At 34.8% G+C, this 18,100-nt stretch overlaps 1 protein-coding gene across 1 annotated transcript in view; it reads left to right on the forward strand.

Annotated features, from left to right (window-relative positions):
• The window catches only part of SEMA3E (semaphorin 3E), a 250,627-nt gene that overhangs the window by 166,017 nt on the left and 66,510 nt on the right, over positions 1–18,100 (forward strand). Inside the window, exon 4 of the mRNA XM_019746903.3 lies at positions 503–622. Within this exon, the coding sequence (XP_019602462.1) occupies positions 503–622 (120 nt within the window). The remainder of the gene's footprint in view (positions 1–502; positions 623–18,100) is intronic.

The raw sequence follows: 18,100 nt of genomic DNA on the forward strand, positions 1-18,100 counted from the left end.
GATATGACTTATTTTTCCAAACATCAAAATTCTGTATTGTCCTAAAGTCTGCATATATTTTCTTAGGAGTAAGGAAGCTTTTTCTAATTATTGGTTTTCTGACTTTATGCTGATTCATTGTTTATATGTACTTAAAAAAATAGCAGCATTGGGAATGACTTAATTACTTAGTGGAACATATTGCCATGCAAATCTTTATGCTTGAATAAATTTCTGAACGGTGCTGTTTTTTATTTCTAAATTTTGTACTAGAATACATGAAAATGATATTCTCCCACTATTAAATGTAATTCCTACATCACTGCCAACTAAAATGTACATTCATCATCCTGGCCTCTTCTGCTGCTCCTTGTCCTTTTTTCATCTTCCTCTCTTGCCCTCTATATTCTAGGGAGACTTACATATTTGATTTCCAGGCTTAGGAAAAACAAAATTCAAAATAGAACTAAACATTTTTATTCTTATAACCAATTTCTTTTTTTTTTTTTTTTTTCTGCCTTAGAGTGAATGTGCAAATTATGTTCGGGTTTTACATCACTACAATAGGACACACCTTCTGACCTGTGGTACTGGAGCTTTTGACCCACTTTGTTCCTTCATCAGAGTTGGATACCATTTGGAGGTAAGCTGATTTCATTCATTTGTATGAATAAAAGTAATGATTAAAAGTATGTTAAAAAGTAATGATTAAAAGAAAGGTGGTGGCATTTCTTTTGACAAAAGAGAAAAGCATTGTGATCTTCTGGTTCAGTTTGCTTGAGTCAGAGGAATGATCTTTCTGGACCTTTAAAATCTTTGTCAGCTGTAAAAGCTGTGAGCCAGTTAATTCTTTATGTATTCATTCACTGAACAATTTCATTTACTTAATCTGTTTACTTAAAATATTTTTTAATGTCAAACTATGTTCTCTACTGTGTTCTTATATGAATTCTTATTAATGTAAACACCAAATTAGAATGAGCATATACGAACATACATATGCATATATATATACACATACATATATATATACATTTATATATATAAATAAAATTACGACATATTTTTTTTTATAAAGGACATGCAAGGACTTGTTGATCCTATAATTACTCCTTAGCCAGATGAGGTGGGGAGGTGGAAATGGGGGGCTGGGTGAGATTGCAAACTGACAAGGTAAATATTAGTGAGTGAGAGCTATATGTCTCTCTCCCCCAGACTCCACTGGTAAGTGATATGGTATAATGAAAGAGAATATCAACTAAATTCTGGCATGCACATAATGTTTACTAACAGGCAGGCTTGAAGATCAGCCATATAAACTGTTTCAACAAACTGAGTAAACTCTCAACTCTCATTTATTTTAGGAACATTTTGAAGCACCTTACATCATAGCTTTACTCTGAAGCATATTAAACAATATTCTGATGGCAGGATATGTTACATTTTATTTTGGTCAGAAGACAGAATCCTGCATTATGACAGGATGCAGACAAAACAGAGCTTTAGGTATTCTGTAGTTAAGCAGCTAGATTCTCTTGACTCTTACGCCTCAATTATGAAAGGACAGAAGTGACTATAAAATATTTTCAGCCAGCACATACAAAAAACAACATTCATTTCACTATTGGAAAACTATTTCTGATATTTCTTATACTAATAGTTAACATTCAGGTGAACATATAATTAGCATGATCTGAAGCGCTTACTCTAAGGTGCCTCTGGAGAGTGCCTGATTGAGGTACTTCATCTGTTAAATAAGTGTCATTATAGGCAGGGTTTTTGATTAGCGTATTTTAAATGTTAACTAACTGCCCCTAATTGTACACTAAAGTTAAGTAGCATGCACAAACACATCACATTGTGTTTACTGATTATTTTAAAGAATCAGAGCAGATGCTATAATAGGAGAACTTTAGACAGAGATGTAGGAGGCAAATGAGTTCAGTGCAAAGTCAGTATATTTACACATATACACATATACACTGTACACACACACATATGTGTATACAAACACACATATACACATATATACAAAATCAGATTATGTGCATCTGAGATACAGATCTATTGGAACAAATCCTCTCAATTGTCATGTACATGAAAATGCCTTTGTTTCATCTTTATTTTTGAAGGATATTTTCCCTGGATATAGATTACTAGGTTAATAGGTTTTTGTTTTTTTTTCTTTCAACATCTCAAACATGATTTATTGTCTTCTACTCTTTTTCTGATGTAAATTCAGATTACCCTGTCTGTCATTGTTTTATTTTTTAACATTTTCTCATTATCTTTGGTGTTCAGCAGTTTTTCTGTAGTATGCCTATGTGTGTGTGACCGTGGTAGTAGTGAAAAATTGGTATTTATATACTAAGCTTCTTGGATATAGAAGTTTATGTTTTGCACGTAATTTGGCAAATATTTTGTCATTATTTCAAATAGTATTTCTGTCTCATTTATCCATTCCTCACCTTCAGGGATGCATACATATTTGATATAGTTTGTGTATTGTCCCACAGGTCATTGAGATTTTCATTTTTATTTCACTTTTTTTTCCTCTGTTTTACAAATTGGATAAATTCTGTTGATTTATTTTCAAGTTCATTAGTCCTTTTTTCTGACATCTTCAGTATTCTGTTAAGCCCACCCCATTAATGGTTCATACAGATACTGTACTTTTCAGTTCTAGAACTTTCATTTTGTGTATTTTCCATTTTCGTACCGAGCATTCCCCCAAATTTTTATTTGTAATTACTATATTTTCATTTAAGCCCTTGAACCTATTTTTAATTACTGTTTTAAAATCCCTATATGTTCATTTTAACATGTGGGTCAACCTAAGGTAAGTTTGCATTGAATGCTTTTTCTCTTGACTATGGAGCATATTTTCTTGTTTCTTTCCATATCTAGTAATTTTTATCGTACACTGGACATTATATATTACATGTTTCATTCTGGATCCTGGATTCTATTATCTTTTGAGGAAAGTTAATTTTTTATTCTGGCACACAGTTTACTTGGCTGGATTAAAATTCAAAATTATTTTATGATGGGTAGCAGCCACAAATCTCTTTCAACTTTCCAGCCACTGCTTTTCCCAGTTTGTTTGTACACCTGAATTCAGGTGTCAGCAAAGGATGTGAGAGAGAATATACACACAGATTTCAGGGTACCTCCCTCAGTTTCTGCATATGTCTTCTGGCTTTTCAGCTGATCTGGTACTTTACATCTCTGTTCTATGACTTATCAAGCTAATAAGTCTCTAGCTCGCTGCTTGATTCTAGCTTCCTCATAACGTGAATAGGAGGTTTCCTTGAGTGAGAAACTGTTCAGCTTTTGTGTGTTCTTCATTAATCTCTAGTGCACTCAAATGATGGCTTAGTTCATCATGATTATCTATAGTAGAGTTAGTCCAATACAAGCTGCATTGTCATTACAGAAGTGTAACTTCATGTAATTTACCTTCATATGCATGGTATTGAATATTTTTTTCTCATGTAGCTATCTAAGTATTAAATATGATTGAAAACATTTTGGAAAAAGATTCTGTATATGTCATAAGAGGATCTTGTAGCCATATGATAATAAGAGCATTGATATTTTTCCCCAAATTCCATTTGGAAGTCTTGATAAAATATTATATGAGAAAGTGAAAAGTTACAAATTATTATAGACAACGCAAATACTTTGATTAAAAAACTCAGAGGCAGGCACATATAAGATAAGTTGCAGACATTAGTTGGTTGGGAAACAGTAAGATATAAAGCTGGGACAAACTGGTGCAGGATTTTAATGATAGACAGTGGAATGCTGTAGTTATTTTAAAGACAGCATGGAGAGCATGAAGGAGTTTAAGCAGAGTGTTTGATTGACATGACATTAGTAATGTTTTGGATTGATTCAAGCAGAGAGGTGAAAGGCAGAAGAAATTATAGGATTGAGAGGATATTTAATAGCGTTGACACAAAAACAAAGGAAAGGAAGTGAGGAACTGATGTGAGAAGCTGCTCAGTAGGAGAGTTTATGTAACTTGACATTTTATTGGATGTGGCTGATGAAAGGGAATTGGAAAACAATTCCAATTTTATTTCTTGATGATTGGGAAGAAAAACAAAGTATTTAGCAGCAAGAGGGTTCTAAGGAAGCAGAGTAAGTTTTTGTGAGAACATAAAAAATGTTCAGCTTTTCTCAGTTATAGCTCTTTCATGTCCATGTACGGTTGTTTGAAAAATTGATCCTGGAGCTAGGGGAGGGTGTAATCAGAATAGATTGAATTATTGAACCCAAGAGAGTTAATGGTCCCTGAAGGAGTCTCTCACTTTCTCTCTCTCTCTCTCTTGTTCCTCTTTCTATGTCTGTCACTTCTTCTTTTTCTTTCACTTCTTTCTCTCTCTCTCTTCCTCTCACTTCATCAAACTAACTTGCAGAATGCCATTATTTAGGTAGAATGTCTAGGGAATATCAATGTAAACACTAAGCAGATGGAGTAATATAAGGCAAATCAGGTTAGTGTAAATTTAGAATCACACTTGTAAAAGGAAAAGAAAACATGTTATAATGATACATATCATTTTAATGTTACAGAGAGGGCAGTTTTGATGAAGGGATGAGTAATTAGGATGTAGACGATTAAGAAGTGACTGAATAGTGACAAAATAATGGCAGTCATATTACCTATTTAATCCAGAAATAGAATTGTTAAGAAAAGGAAATATGGGGAAAGATATAAAAGGTGTGGAATATTGAAAGAAGTTTCTCTTAGGAGATAGAGAAACTTAAATTATGTATCAAATAAAAGGATAAGACCACTTACCTTCTTGGAGTTAAGGAGGGTTGGGTGGAGAGCAAGTTTGCCAAGAACAGGACTATGGGATATTCAGTGGAGAGATCTCATTAACAGTTACATATAAATGGCCATTTTTCAGCAGAGAGACCTGAACTAAAAATGCAGCTTTGAGAATAAACAGTAACTATGTATGCATATAGTTATATGAGAGAGAGAGAGAGAGAGAGAGAGAGAGCTGATCCTTGGGTACGATATCATTGTTTAGGAAGAGAATTTGAGTAAAAAGAGATAACAGCTAAATATGGAGCCCAGAAACACCAATGTTTGAAAATTTGCTAAAGGAAGAAAAACTTGTAAAGGAGATTAATAAGGAATGACTGAGAGGGTTAGGAGGAAAATAGGAGAGCAAGGTAACACAGAAATTAGGGAGTGATTAATTATGTTAGACATCACCAAGAGTCAAAATATCATTGGAACTTGAAAGTCTTTGGTGACATTTATGAAACGAGTTTCAATAAAATCTAGGCGCAAACTATGGTCTCCCGGCAAAAAGCTTGAAACCAACTTTCTCTTGAATCACTATCTCTTTCTTCATTGCATTATTTTAAATATTTTACTGAAGTGTAATATAAATACAGTAAGTGCACAGCATGTGAATGTATTGTGAGATTATTTCTACAATTGGAAATTGGAATACCCCTGGGTAACAAGCACCAGATCCATTTCTTTCTTTCTTTCTTTTTTGTTTGTTTTCACTTTATTTTTTCTCAAAGGGCACAAACTCTTGTTTGTTTGTTTTTTCTCTCATGTCTCTTCTAGTTCAGTCTTCATTTTCAAAACAACTTTTTCCTTTTTATTTCAAAGAACTTCCTGCATTCTATCACCTCATTCTTGAGGTGTTTTTTTAAATTTGATTTATGCCTTTCTATTATTTTCTTAATTTATTTTCATGTCTATTGAAATACTAAGTTATGGTTGATTCTCATTCATTTTGTGGCATGTCTTTTTGACAAACTTTCATTGTCTGTGGTAATGTTATTCTGTTCCTCATTTTTTTTTTCAATAATAAAATTCTACTGGATTTAGCTGGGATCTTTTCCTATTGCTCGTTTTTATATAAAATTAGTTTTTTCAAACTTTACAAGGGAAATGTTGTTCAGAATAAACATCTAGCTTCACATTCTAGAACTCACCATTCTGTTTTGTAAAGTATTCAAAAATATGGATATGGGTGTGTGTGCGTGTGTGTATTATCTTCTTTAAAAAAGAAGACAACTTTTTTTGAGTAGATAATAAGAGCTATTTCAAATCTCATATCACATTGTTTCAAGGTTTTTTATTTAGAAATTAGCATTACAAAAGTTAAATAAAACATATATATATATATATATATATATATATACACACACACAGTAAGTGCACAGCATATGATATGTATATATATATATACATATATATATACATATATATTTTTTAAATGATATATATTGTTCATTGGACACTCATCTTTTTTTTTAAATTGAGGAATATTGGGGAATTAGCTCCATGTCAAGTCATTGTTTTCAATCTACATTTTTTTTGGGGGGGCGGGGCGCAGCTAAGCTCCAAGTCAAGTCATTGTTTTCAATCTAGTTGTGGAGGGCGTGGTTCACTGGCCCATGTGGGAATCAAACCAGAGACCTTGGTGTTATGAGCACTGCGCTCCAATCACTGAGCCAACCGGCTGCCTTTTATTTTATTTTTTTTGATACTCATTTCTACATTGTTTTTTCTGCCTTCTTTACTGCAAATCAAAAGGTTTTTTTTGTTTGCTTGTTTTTTTGTGTGTGTGTTTTTTTTGTTGTTTTTTTTCAGTGCAGCTGATAGGAAAGGCAATGTCATAATCCCTGGGGGCATCCAAAGGTGAGCATGACACTTTGTCCAGGAGCTTTCAGTCTACTATTTTTGTGATATTTAAAATCCCTTAGGTTATTTAAAAATGTCTAGAACAGAGGGATTGTTCCTTCAGGTCTTTCTCTCCTGTCAATCTTCACAATGAAAGCTGGTAACATGACCTTCTGGTGAGAAGGAAAACAGGATTCCTTGTCCGGGTTTTTGTCTGAGAATGATTATATGAAAGCTCTTGGAAAGACCGACTGCCTGACACACTTCACTTACAGCTCTCTCTTGATCATGCTCTCTGTGTGTGAGGCAGTTTGTAAGAAGCCTTGCGATCCAGCATCATGTGCCTGTGAGCAAAGAGAAGACGCAGAGAGAAACTGGGTGATGCTGTGTTGCTGAGCAGCTTTGTCCACTGGGGAATGAGAGAGACCAGGAGAAGCTTATGTTGGGCCAGAACCGTAACTAATTAAAACAGTAGCAGATCATATCCTTAGGGAGCAGTGAGCTCTGCTTGAAGGCGTTTTTTTTTTTTTTTCTTTTCCACTTAAAAATGTGATTACATGGAAGGAATCAAAGAAAAAAATGCAAGTGCCCCAGTGCCAGCTTTTGCCTACTTATTCCATGGCACTCCTCTGTTAATAGATTGATGTTTATTTTTCCAAATGTGTATGAATGTATGTGTAATGACAAAAAAAAATTAATATTCTACTTGAAGTTCTGATTTTGTTGCTTTTTTTTTTTTTTCAGATTTTTTTTTTTTTTTTTTTTTAATTGGGGAAGGGGAACAGGACTTTATTGGGAGAACAGTGTGTACTTCCAGGACTTTTTTTTCCAAGTCAAGTTGTTGTCCTTTCAATCTTAGTTGTGGAGGGTGCCATTCAGCTTCAAGTTGTCCTTTCAGTGTTAATTGTGGAGGGTGCAGCTCAGCTCCAGGTCCAGTTGCCCTTGCTAGTTGCAGGGGGCACGGCCCACCACCCCTTGCGGAGTCGAACTGGCAACTTTGTGGTTGAGAGTCCGCGCTCCAACAAACTGAGCCATCTGGGAGGCATCTCAGCTCAAGGTGCTGTGTTCAATCTTAGTTGCAAGGGGCGGAGCCCACCAACCCATGCGGGACTCGAGGAATTGAACTGGCAACCTTGTGGTTGAGAGCCCACTGGCCCATGTGGGAATCGAACCGGCAGCCTTCAGAGTTAGGAGCATGGAGTTCTAACCACCTGAGCCACCAGGCCGGCCCTGATTTTGTTGCTTTTTACTCAAAAATATTTCATGGACATAATGTATGTTAGGGCACAATAATTATCTCTCATTCATTTAAATGGCGGTATAGTATTTCATAGTAAGAATGAACCATAGTGTATGTGATTAAGGGATTTATTTTTAACTGTTAATTCTGAGGCGAACTGTTCATCCTCAGCAAAGCAGAGAATAAGTGTGGTACTTTCTTGATTGGGCATGTAAAGGGCAAGTAAGATGCCCATGGCTGTAACACAGCAAGCATTCATGTCTCTTTAGTTTGATCAGACGTTTTAAAATAGTGCCATATGCCTAATTCAGCTCACAGATGTGCTTTGTTTGTCATAAACAGTGTTTCCTGTTTGTTTTCTTTTATAGAGCCTACATTTGAAAACCTGTTGGTTTCATACTGTAAATTGTGATTTCCATTGGACCAACATGAAAAGAATCAATTGGTACCTCAATAGGGGCATGTGGTGAACAGCATTCCATAATCCCCATCAGTCGCACAATGCACACTCACACCCACCCTCTCTGCCAATTTGTCATCCATGCCTCGCCCTGGCAGGCATTTGCATTTTTTCCCTCAGGTTCTAGAAGGGTCATGAACTTCCTTTAAACCCTTAATCTAATAGTTAGTAACCATAGAATAAGTGAGTGAGTGAGTGAGTGAATGAATGGGTTTGATTATATTGAGGCTTTGATGTATAATTCTGTTTAGGATTCTAACAAGTCTAAATTAAGAAATTGGTTAAGATGTTTATAAGATGGAATTTATAAGTACCCTCTCACACATTTTTTTTCTTTTAATTATTTAGATTTTGCCCACTCTTGAAAAGGATTGGTGATAACATAATAATAGATATTTGTTTTACTTTTCTGATTTTTAGAACATTTTTTTAATTAAATTTATTGGGGCATAAATTAAGCAGCATAGACTAGAGAGCAGAAACAATCTTTAGATGCACTTAATTTTGGTAACTTATGATATTCATACAGAAAAGTATGCAGATCAAAAAAATATACCTATGATTCGTTCTTGCAAATTGAACACATCTATGTAACCAGCATCCAGATCAAGAAATAAAACATTACCAGCACCCCAGAATCTCTGTTTCCCCCTTTAAAATCATTATCCCCCCAATAATGACTTGTCTGATTTCTATCACCATAAATTAGTTTTGCCTCTTTTAATTGTATGTAAATGCAATCACACAGCACATATTTGTATGTTTGCCTAGCTTCTTTTGCTTAATAATAAGGTGAGATTAATCTATGTTGTGTGTAGTTGTAGTTTATTTATTCTCATTGCTGTGTGTGATTATAGATATACTGTGTATCTATGTATTTTTCATATATCTATTTACCCATTCTACTTTTGCTGATTATTTGGGTTGTTACAGCTATTGTGCTGCTATGAACATTCCTGTATATGTCTTTATGTAAACATACGTACTTGTTTTTGCTTAGTACATTGCAGGAGTGGAATTACTGAGAGGATGAATATTTTCAGCGTTAACAAATACTACTACGCTGCTTTCTAGTTATACTAACTTCATGCCCTCCAGCAATGTATGAGTGTTGCAGTTACTCCTCCATACCCCACAGACAATACTCAGTATTGTCTGTCTTTTTTCTAGCCATTTTTGTGGTTGTGTAGTAGTGTTACATTGTGGTTTTAATTTTCATTTTCCTGATGACTAATAAACTTGAGCAGTTTTCATATATTGAGGTTTAGAATTTTTGAGCCAATCTTGAGTTGAAGTGTTCAGTTGGACATTGAAGAGTTGCTTGACATTTGCCAAATGGGTTTATTAGGGATTTTATGAGGGAATAAATGTAAAACATCCAGTTTGGTTTTGGATATAGAGAAAATACTCAGTGAAAGATAATTCCTATTGTTAACCCTTTCTTTTACCTTTAAAACTGATAGAAAATTTAAAATAAGCATCAGAAGTAAAATTAGGAAAAATGGTAGGATAGAACAATTGAATTATACAAAAAGAGGTGGTGGGAAAACAGGAACAGAGAGGGAGAATAAAACTAACAATTCCTGATTATGATTTTGACCTTGTTATCAATCCAGGTAAGTCCAGGATAAAAGATGTGTTATACAGTTCTCATTAGGAATGAAGAGTGTAGAGATTAATGGCATAAGCTTTGGGTCAGGAATACCTGAGTTTTCATTTTTTCACTGCAAGTTAACTGTGTAGCTTATAGGGATTTCAATAATATTGTCTTCCTGGAGTCAGTAGTAGGAATTACGTGTGTGTGTGTGTGTGTGTGTGTGTGTGTGTGTGTGTGTGTGAAATATTTAAATATAAAACATTTTAAACATAAAAAATAAAAATCATCTTTTAGCCCACCAGTGAAGTAAATACTCCATAAAAATTAGCTAATTTAATTAACTTTTCCATCTTTGAGCTTTGAGATATAATTATTGCATAACTCTTTATGTAAGGGCATTAACAATATTATGCGCAGTGCCCACAATATAAGTTCATTCCAAAGAAACAGAAGAAACTTTCTACATTTGGACTTTTGTACCTCATGCTAATAACTTAATGTTGTCATAGTTTATCACTTTTCACCTTTGTAATACTGTGACAATCAAATGATTTTTTTTCCTCATATGATGGCTATGGAGTATTTGTGGATCTTTTACAGTAGTCACATTAGTCTGCTTTAGGTTGGAAAGAAGGTCAGTTTTTAAATAGTCTCTTGAAAGTACTTGGAGAAATTGTGAAAAAAATATTCCTTAAGATGTTAATAAAATTCTCTAACGCTAAGGTGCATTTGACATTCATCAAAATTTAATGACTATAAGGAGAAAACATGTTAACTTGGTGGGACTTTCTTTATTTTAAGAATATTTTCATAATATTTGAGTAACATTAAGTTATTAAGTAATATGTTGGCTCCTTACAACAAACTTGAATTTTTTTTTTTTTTAGTGTAGTCAAGTTAAATTAGTTACAAATTCAATCAAATGCCATATTATTGCTAATTCCTGAACATGATATAGAACAGATGTACATAGAACAAAATTTGGTGGTCTAATATTGGCTTAATTAAAATGACTTTCTTCTTTCCAGTCTGGAAAATGCAATTTTGTCAGGTTTTATTTTCCAAAGGGAAATTAAAATATATTTTAAAGTAAGTAAACACTAATTTTACTTATTTATTCCGCTAACTTTTAAAATTATTCAATATTGTAGATACATTTTCCCCAAAACTTTGTTTTGAGTATCTATATAGATAAAACAGCCGGACATAGAAAGTTAAGAAAGAGGGGTAACGAAGTTCAATAGGAATACAGAATTCTTGATGTGCTGTTATCACAATCATTGTCCTACAAGAAGATTAAGAAGAAAGTAATATGAGACTCAAGCAGAATGGAGCCTTTTTTATCATGATGTTGGGGAAAATACCATTTGGCAGGGCACTTTGGCCACTGTGCCTTTTTTTTTTTTTAATTGACTTTACAGTCCTTTTTTAGCATTTCCTACACTACCTGCCTCTTCAGTGCCATTAGAGAGCATAGTGCCTCAATTTTTCTCTCTCTTAAATATAATTTCCCTTTTGCATTTGGTGTAAAGAAGCTTCTGTGCCAACAACAACCTTTTATCCAACAACAGCCTTCTTTCTTCTAAGATTAAAATGTTAAATATGGTTTTCTATGTCCATCCATATTCTCACATCTGAAACATATGTCAGATTTTGGTAGCCTATATATTAGGTTGGTGCAAAAGTAATTGTGGTTTAAAAGGTTAAAAATAATTGCAAAAAACACAATTACTTTTGCACCAACCTAATAGATTGCTTGATCACTATATAGATTTAGTTTTATTTCTGGAATACAATTCTGGAGCAAAATTAACAAGCTGTAGTCTCATCCTAGTTCAACCTCAGAAAAGTCTGTTTTTCTCTCTGATCTTTGATTTTCTCATTTGCAAAATGAGATTAGGGCATTTTCTAAATCTAAAATTACATGTCAATGAAGTAATATTTTCAACCTCACAGCCTGTTAGTAAGAATTAAATTATTGCAATGAGCATCTTAATAAATAAAACATCATGTATTGAGTGCATACCATGTGCCAGATGTTTTTCTTCATTTGCTTTTATGCTCATAACTTCCCACAAGGAAGGAATTATTGCCCTCCTATAACAAATGAGGAAAGTGAAAAAAGAAGTTAGGTTGCTTCTTAAAACTATAAGTGGCCATACTGGGCTTCATGGTCCACGGCCAAGTTCTTTCCATTATGCAGTGCTTCTTTCCTGAATGCTGTAATATGTTAAGACATTTTGTAAACTATGAATTACCATATAGAGAGTTTAATGATGATTGGAATAATTGTGTCTAAGCAGGCGTCTTCTGTGTTAATGTATGCCTTCCACTGCTCTTCCGCTCTCTTCTGTAAACTTGATCTTCACCCGCAGCTGTCCGTAGTTCTCTTCCTATTCTCTCAGTCCTTCACAGTGGAGACCTCACTGCAGTGATTCACAAAACACCACCACAAACTACTCTGTCCCTGTGTATCCACCTTTATGATTTACTAACCCTGGTTCATTGGAACCTTTTCTTTCTTTGGTGCTGCTCCCAAACTGCAGAATATCAGGAGAGAAAAATTAGAGGATGTTGGTTGTCATCATTGTTATTCAGATGAGCCCACTTACAAGTGGTCAGTCATTTCTTGTTTTTCTTTTCTTTTTCTTGTTTTAGTCCTCAATTAACTTTCTTCGCATTGTCCAAGTCAGTACTACTCTGGAGGTGGGATGGGGGTAAAATAATGTAGTGAAACATATAGGCTATGAAACAGAACAGATGAAATTTCAAATCTCGGTTCTGCTACTCACTCACTATCTGTGTGACTTTGGGTCAGTACTTAACATCTTTGGACTTCAGTTTCTTCATCTGGAAACTTATTAAAGTCTCTATTTTAATACGAAGATTGTCCAAGTTGTATGGGTCTTCTGAGTTATGATATTTGGGAAAACAGACGCCCCAGGGATTGGTAGGTATTAAGGCACACTTGATGTTAACTATTTGTTTTTTTCATGTTAGGTCTTCAATGTTGATTTCCTAGTCCTTTACTCTCAGTACTTGAAATGTCTTCTTTCTGTTAAAATGCAAATGGAGGCCATGAAGTAAAAGCCCACAACCTCCCCTCTTTCTACTTCTAAATTTAAGTATTTGATGCGCCTTTTTCGCTCATCATAAGTAATTCTGGATTACTTATTCCATCTACCGTGTTTCCCTGAAAATAAGACCTAGCTGGACCATCATCTCTAATGCATCTTTTGGAGCAAAAATTAATATAAGACCGGGTATTATATTGTATTATATTGTATATATTATACTATATTATATTTATATTATATTAAAGACCTGATCTTATATTATAGTGTAATAAGACTGGGCTTATATTAATTTTTGCTCCAGAAGATGCATTAGAGTTGATGGTCCGGTTAGTTCTTATTTTCTGGGAAACACAGTATGTATGCCCTTTATCATAGCTCTTAACTTCTTCATTACTTTAATCTACCAAATTTTGTATTTCTTTTATCCACTCTCTTTCCTTTCAACATACAGAAATGTTTAGACTTCTTCATTCTAAAATAAAAATTATAAAACAAACAAAAAATTAGCCTCCCCTCTACTTGACCTACAAGCTTATTTCCTTACTTTGTTGACGCTAGGATTTCCTATGAATTTTCCTATAAGTTTCTTGAAAGCATAGTCTGCATTTGCCATTTCTACTTCCTCATCTTCCTTTGGTACTTCTATTACTTTGCTATGTGCTCCCGTTACTGTTATTCATAACCTTCTAGTTACCAAATAAGTATCTCTTTAACTCCTCATTTTATGCTACTTCTCTGCTCTATTTGGCGGTACTTATAATTTTTGTATAGAAGCTTTCCTCTTTTAGATTTTAGGACCATTATTTTTCTCACAGTATTAAAATTCTGAATAGTCTGGCTTTCCAGCCTTTTATATTTTGCTGATTACAGGAATTCTATTTGTGGTATGTGTTTTTCTACAGGGCATACTTTTCTTGATGTTCTTATTAATTCACATGGCTTTATCTATCATCTGTTTGCTGACTAGAAAATCTTATCCCCAGTCTTGACTTCTATCCAGAACTCTACATCTGCATTTTCTATACCTACTGAACACCCATAAAATAATTTCCTATAGATATTGTAAAGGAAGAATTTATTTGATAATAAAACTCTTAAAATTCATGTTGACAAAGGAGGAAGAATCTTATGACAGAGGAGGAGGTAGATCCTGCGTGACCTTCATGACTTCCCTTATTCTAAGAGACCAGTGAGACAATCACAATGTTTTGTGCCATAGCTCAAAGATAATACGTGCTTATGTCTTTGCTCATTCTGATCCCTTTACTTGAAAAACTCATCTTTATTCTCTGTTTGGAAAATCCTAACTCATTTTTCGAGACTGAGCTCATACATCACCTTCTCTGTGATGCTTATCTCAGTTTCCGCCTGGTGAAGTTAATTTCTTTTCTTTTCACTGTACTTGCAAAAACTTTAATTATGAATTATGATTTCTACATGAATGCCAGAGTATCTCTAGGGAAGAGACTGTCATTTTTGTCTCTGTTTCTTCATGGCCCAACATAATCCTGGTAGATATAATGAGCATATATGAGTATATCAGCCTCATACTTTTACTTAACCTAATACTGTTGGCTAGAGCTTCAACTGTTTATTGAATTGATATGAATCCATAAAAGATGTTTCTAAAGATAATTGAATGTGTTGGGTTGACTTTTTAAAATTCAGGATGAGATATTATCAAAATTTAAACGTATTTGAATATTCTTATCAATATTGATAATTCAAGAAGATCATGTATATGCATGTATATGTATAAGCATATATATTAAAGTATATGCATGTATGATGATATTTGCAGCCTTATGGACTAATTTTTGACAGTTTACTCTTTTAAACTACTAAGTTCTTAATTGTCATTTAGATTTTTACCTCTTGTGTAATTTCTATAGTAAACTGCTTTGATTTCAGCTCCAGTAATTTTCCTGTAGCTCAAATGGCATCAGTTGTAGGCTACCTCTACCTGAGCTATGCAAGTAAACTTTTGCTTAGCTCAAATTAGCAACACCTTGGTTGAGTAAGTCAGAGGAAGCAGCATCTAGTCTGTCTTGCTGTGGTTCTGCTGTGACCTATGCCGGTTCATATGAACTCTGACACTTTGTTTTTGTGGTGACACTTTCACTTTGTTTACTTTATCTATCCTAACTGGGCCCCCAGTGGGCTCTTTAGTTCTGGGTTTTGGCTATGAACTGTAGTCCAGTCTTTGGGGTCCTGCTTTGGTTTTGTCTCCTTCCTTAATCCAGTACTCTGCCTCCATGACACAGAGACGCCGCTACCCTGATCTCTTACTGAATGTACTGCCATTCTGGGCGTAACTGGATGTCTCTTTGCCACGTCAGCATTACTCTCTTGGTTGTATCTCATCTTACGTTTTTCTGGCTTTTCCACAAGCCCACTGCCTGTGCCGTCAGCCTCTGCGCTGACAGTCTCATCTCTCTGTAATTCCCTCTGGTTTGTCCTGTCCCTCACATCTACACCCTTATCACAACATCTGGTATTATGCTACATTGTCTGTCCATCAGCTTCACCCTGATCTTTCTTTCCAGACTAGGCCAGTTTCCAGGCTCAGGCAGATCAACCCAGTTTTCACTGATACCCCGGACTCAGAGGCTGGCCTACACATAAAGCTGCATGAAAAATAAAAAGGCTATAAAACAAACAAAAACATACAAAAAACTCACCCCGGTGTAGCATCTTTGGCAAACACAGGAAGGAAGAAAATAAACAAGTAAACAAACCCTGCATTAATGGCATTTTCCGTTCAGGACTTGCTGTAGAACTCTCTGTCCCATCAGGTGGCTAAATCACTATTGAGATAATATAAAATTTACATCAATGAAATATGTGAGAGGACAAAAGTAACAGGAGCCAAGAGGACATGGAGATATTTAAATGGAGCATGCTTACCTTATTTCAAGACAAAACCAGGCTCGTAGACAACTCTTCTTCACTCCAGTGATATCTACGTAGAAATCAGTGAACATAGGGGCTTAAAAAAAAGGCTCTGCACCTAAAACATAGCACTGGAGATTGAAAAGTTTTTCTTAAAGAAATGGAGAGTGAATATAATATCATTTGTTTGAAACACAAGTAAAACTCAATATAACATGAGCTCTATGAAGTAAGATATCCAAAATGCTGTAAAGACTGGAAGGAAATATAACACAGCTTCCACTGTAGTTCTCTCTTGATAGTAGGATTAGCAAAATTCATTCTTTTCAGCTTTTACATATTTATAATCTGCATTTTCCTCTATAATAATATATTGATTTCATATGTAAGTAATGATATTGTTTCAGTCATTTGTAGTCATACAAGTCATTGCCTTCTCCTTTGAAAGGGATGCAAAGAACAGAGACAAATTGAAAGTACTTATTCGATATTTTCTCAATCTCCGTACCTTTCCCAGTCTAAATCACCAGTAACATTTTGGATTGTATCTTTCAGACCTCTTCCTTTCTCTTTGGAATGACATAATTCAAACTGATGATAGTGGTTCAGATACATCTCTGTCTCTCTGTCTCTCTCTCTCTCTCTCTCTCCCTCCCTCTCTCTCTAGCTCTAATTCCACACGTGTAGGCTTAATCCATCTCCTGCTGGCTGTGTAATTTAGGGCAAGTCACTTCTCTCCCTGCCTCAGTGTCCTCCTCCATAAAATGGAACTCGTACTAGTGCTCCATGGATAAGGTTGTTGTGAAGATTGGATTCATAGAAGTCAAGCACGTAGACTAGTAATCGTCAGCTGTCGGCGTCACCAGCAGCAGCGGCATTGCCATCATCGTATTATTCCTTTAACTTCTCCACTGGCACCAGCTATTGTTGTCACATGTTCATGTACAGACCTGAATTCCTAATCCTAACATATCTTTTGATGTCCTTTATTGAGTTTCTGTTATTGCTTGTCTTCCAAAACGTATCCAAATAGTAAATCAAACACAATTTTAACATGGACTTTCTCATGTTTCCTTCAAAATCTATCATTTCATTCCTTTTTACTCTGTTTCGTATCACAGTTAAAAGGTATTATTCTTTTTTTTCCCTTTTTACCTATGCTTAAACTCTCCACATTGTTTTATCAACCCAGCTTTTCTCCATGTTGAATCAGTGGTAAAATCCTTTCAGCTGTATCTTTAAACTATCTTTCCAACCATTCCATATTCTCTTTCTTCTGTCAGAACTATTATTATCCCTGACTGCCTCCACTAGCTTCCTTACAGTTTTCACTTGTTCTTCAATCTAGCTATTTATCTGCTGTCAAATTAGCCTTGCAAAACAATGTCTTTTTAAAACATTAATGACTTACTCTTGCACCCCTAGTGAAAGAAGACCAAATGCTTGATCTCAGAAAGCCAGTGTCCTTCACATTCTCACTCTACTGTGCTTTCTCAGTCTTCTCTCCCTCCTGGTTATTAAACTTCCCCTTTACAAGTTTGGTTACAGTCACTCAGGCCTACTCACTTCTTTTCTACCCATTCCTTCATCTGAGGCTTGAATGAAATGGTGTTTTCTCCTTCTCTCTTAAAGGGGAGTGGTAAAGAGACTGGAATTCGATCTTCTTATAACTAGCTATGTAAATTTGAATAAGTCCATTAATATCTCTGAGCTTCAGAAACTTTATCTGTAAAATGAGTTAATTAGGTTCTGTTTTTATTCTACCTTCTGTTATCACTGATCCTGTGGTCCTCGTGAAATATGCTGGTTGTCTCTTTAATTTTATTATATTTCTAGTCTATGCTGTATATCTATAGACATCAGCCTACAGAATAATCAGACAAAAAAAATAAATGAAAACACGCCAAGCATATGCTCATGTCCCTGTTACTCCTGCGTAATAAGCTAGTGTGGTTTGGTACAGGGAGGAACGAGATGCAAGCAAAAAGGTGGGATGTGCTCTCTCCCACTCAAGACTAGCTCGTGAAGCAGGGTTTCCCCATTTAGAGTATATAGCAGATTACACCATGGCCTGGGAATCATAAATTCAGAAAGGGTTTAATTAGTATTAGCTTTGAATATAATTTTGGAATATTCTGCTCTAACTATATAAGAATACTACAGTGTGGATACTTTTCCTCATATGTAT

The sequence above is a fragment of the Rhinolophus sinicus genome, chromosome 4 (assembly GCF_057876585.1).
Source record: "Rhinolophus sinicus isolate RSI-liver-muscle chromosome 4, RSI-T2T, whole genome shotgun sequence".
NCBI lineage: Eukaryota > Metazoa > Chordata > Mammalia > Chiroptera > Rhinolophidae > Rhinolophus > Rhinolophus sinicus.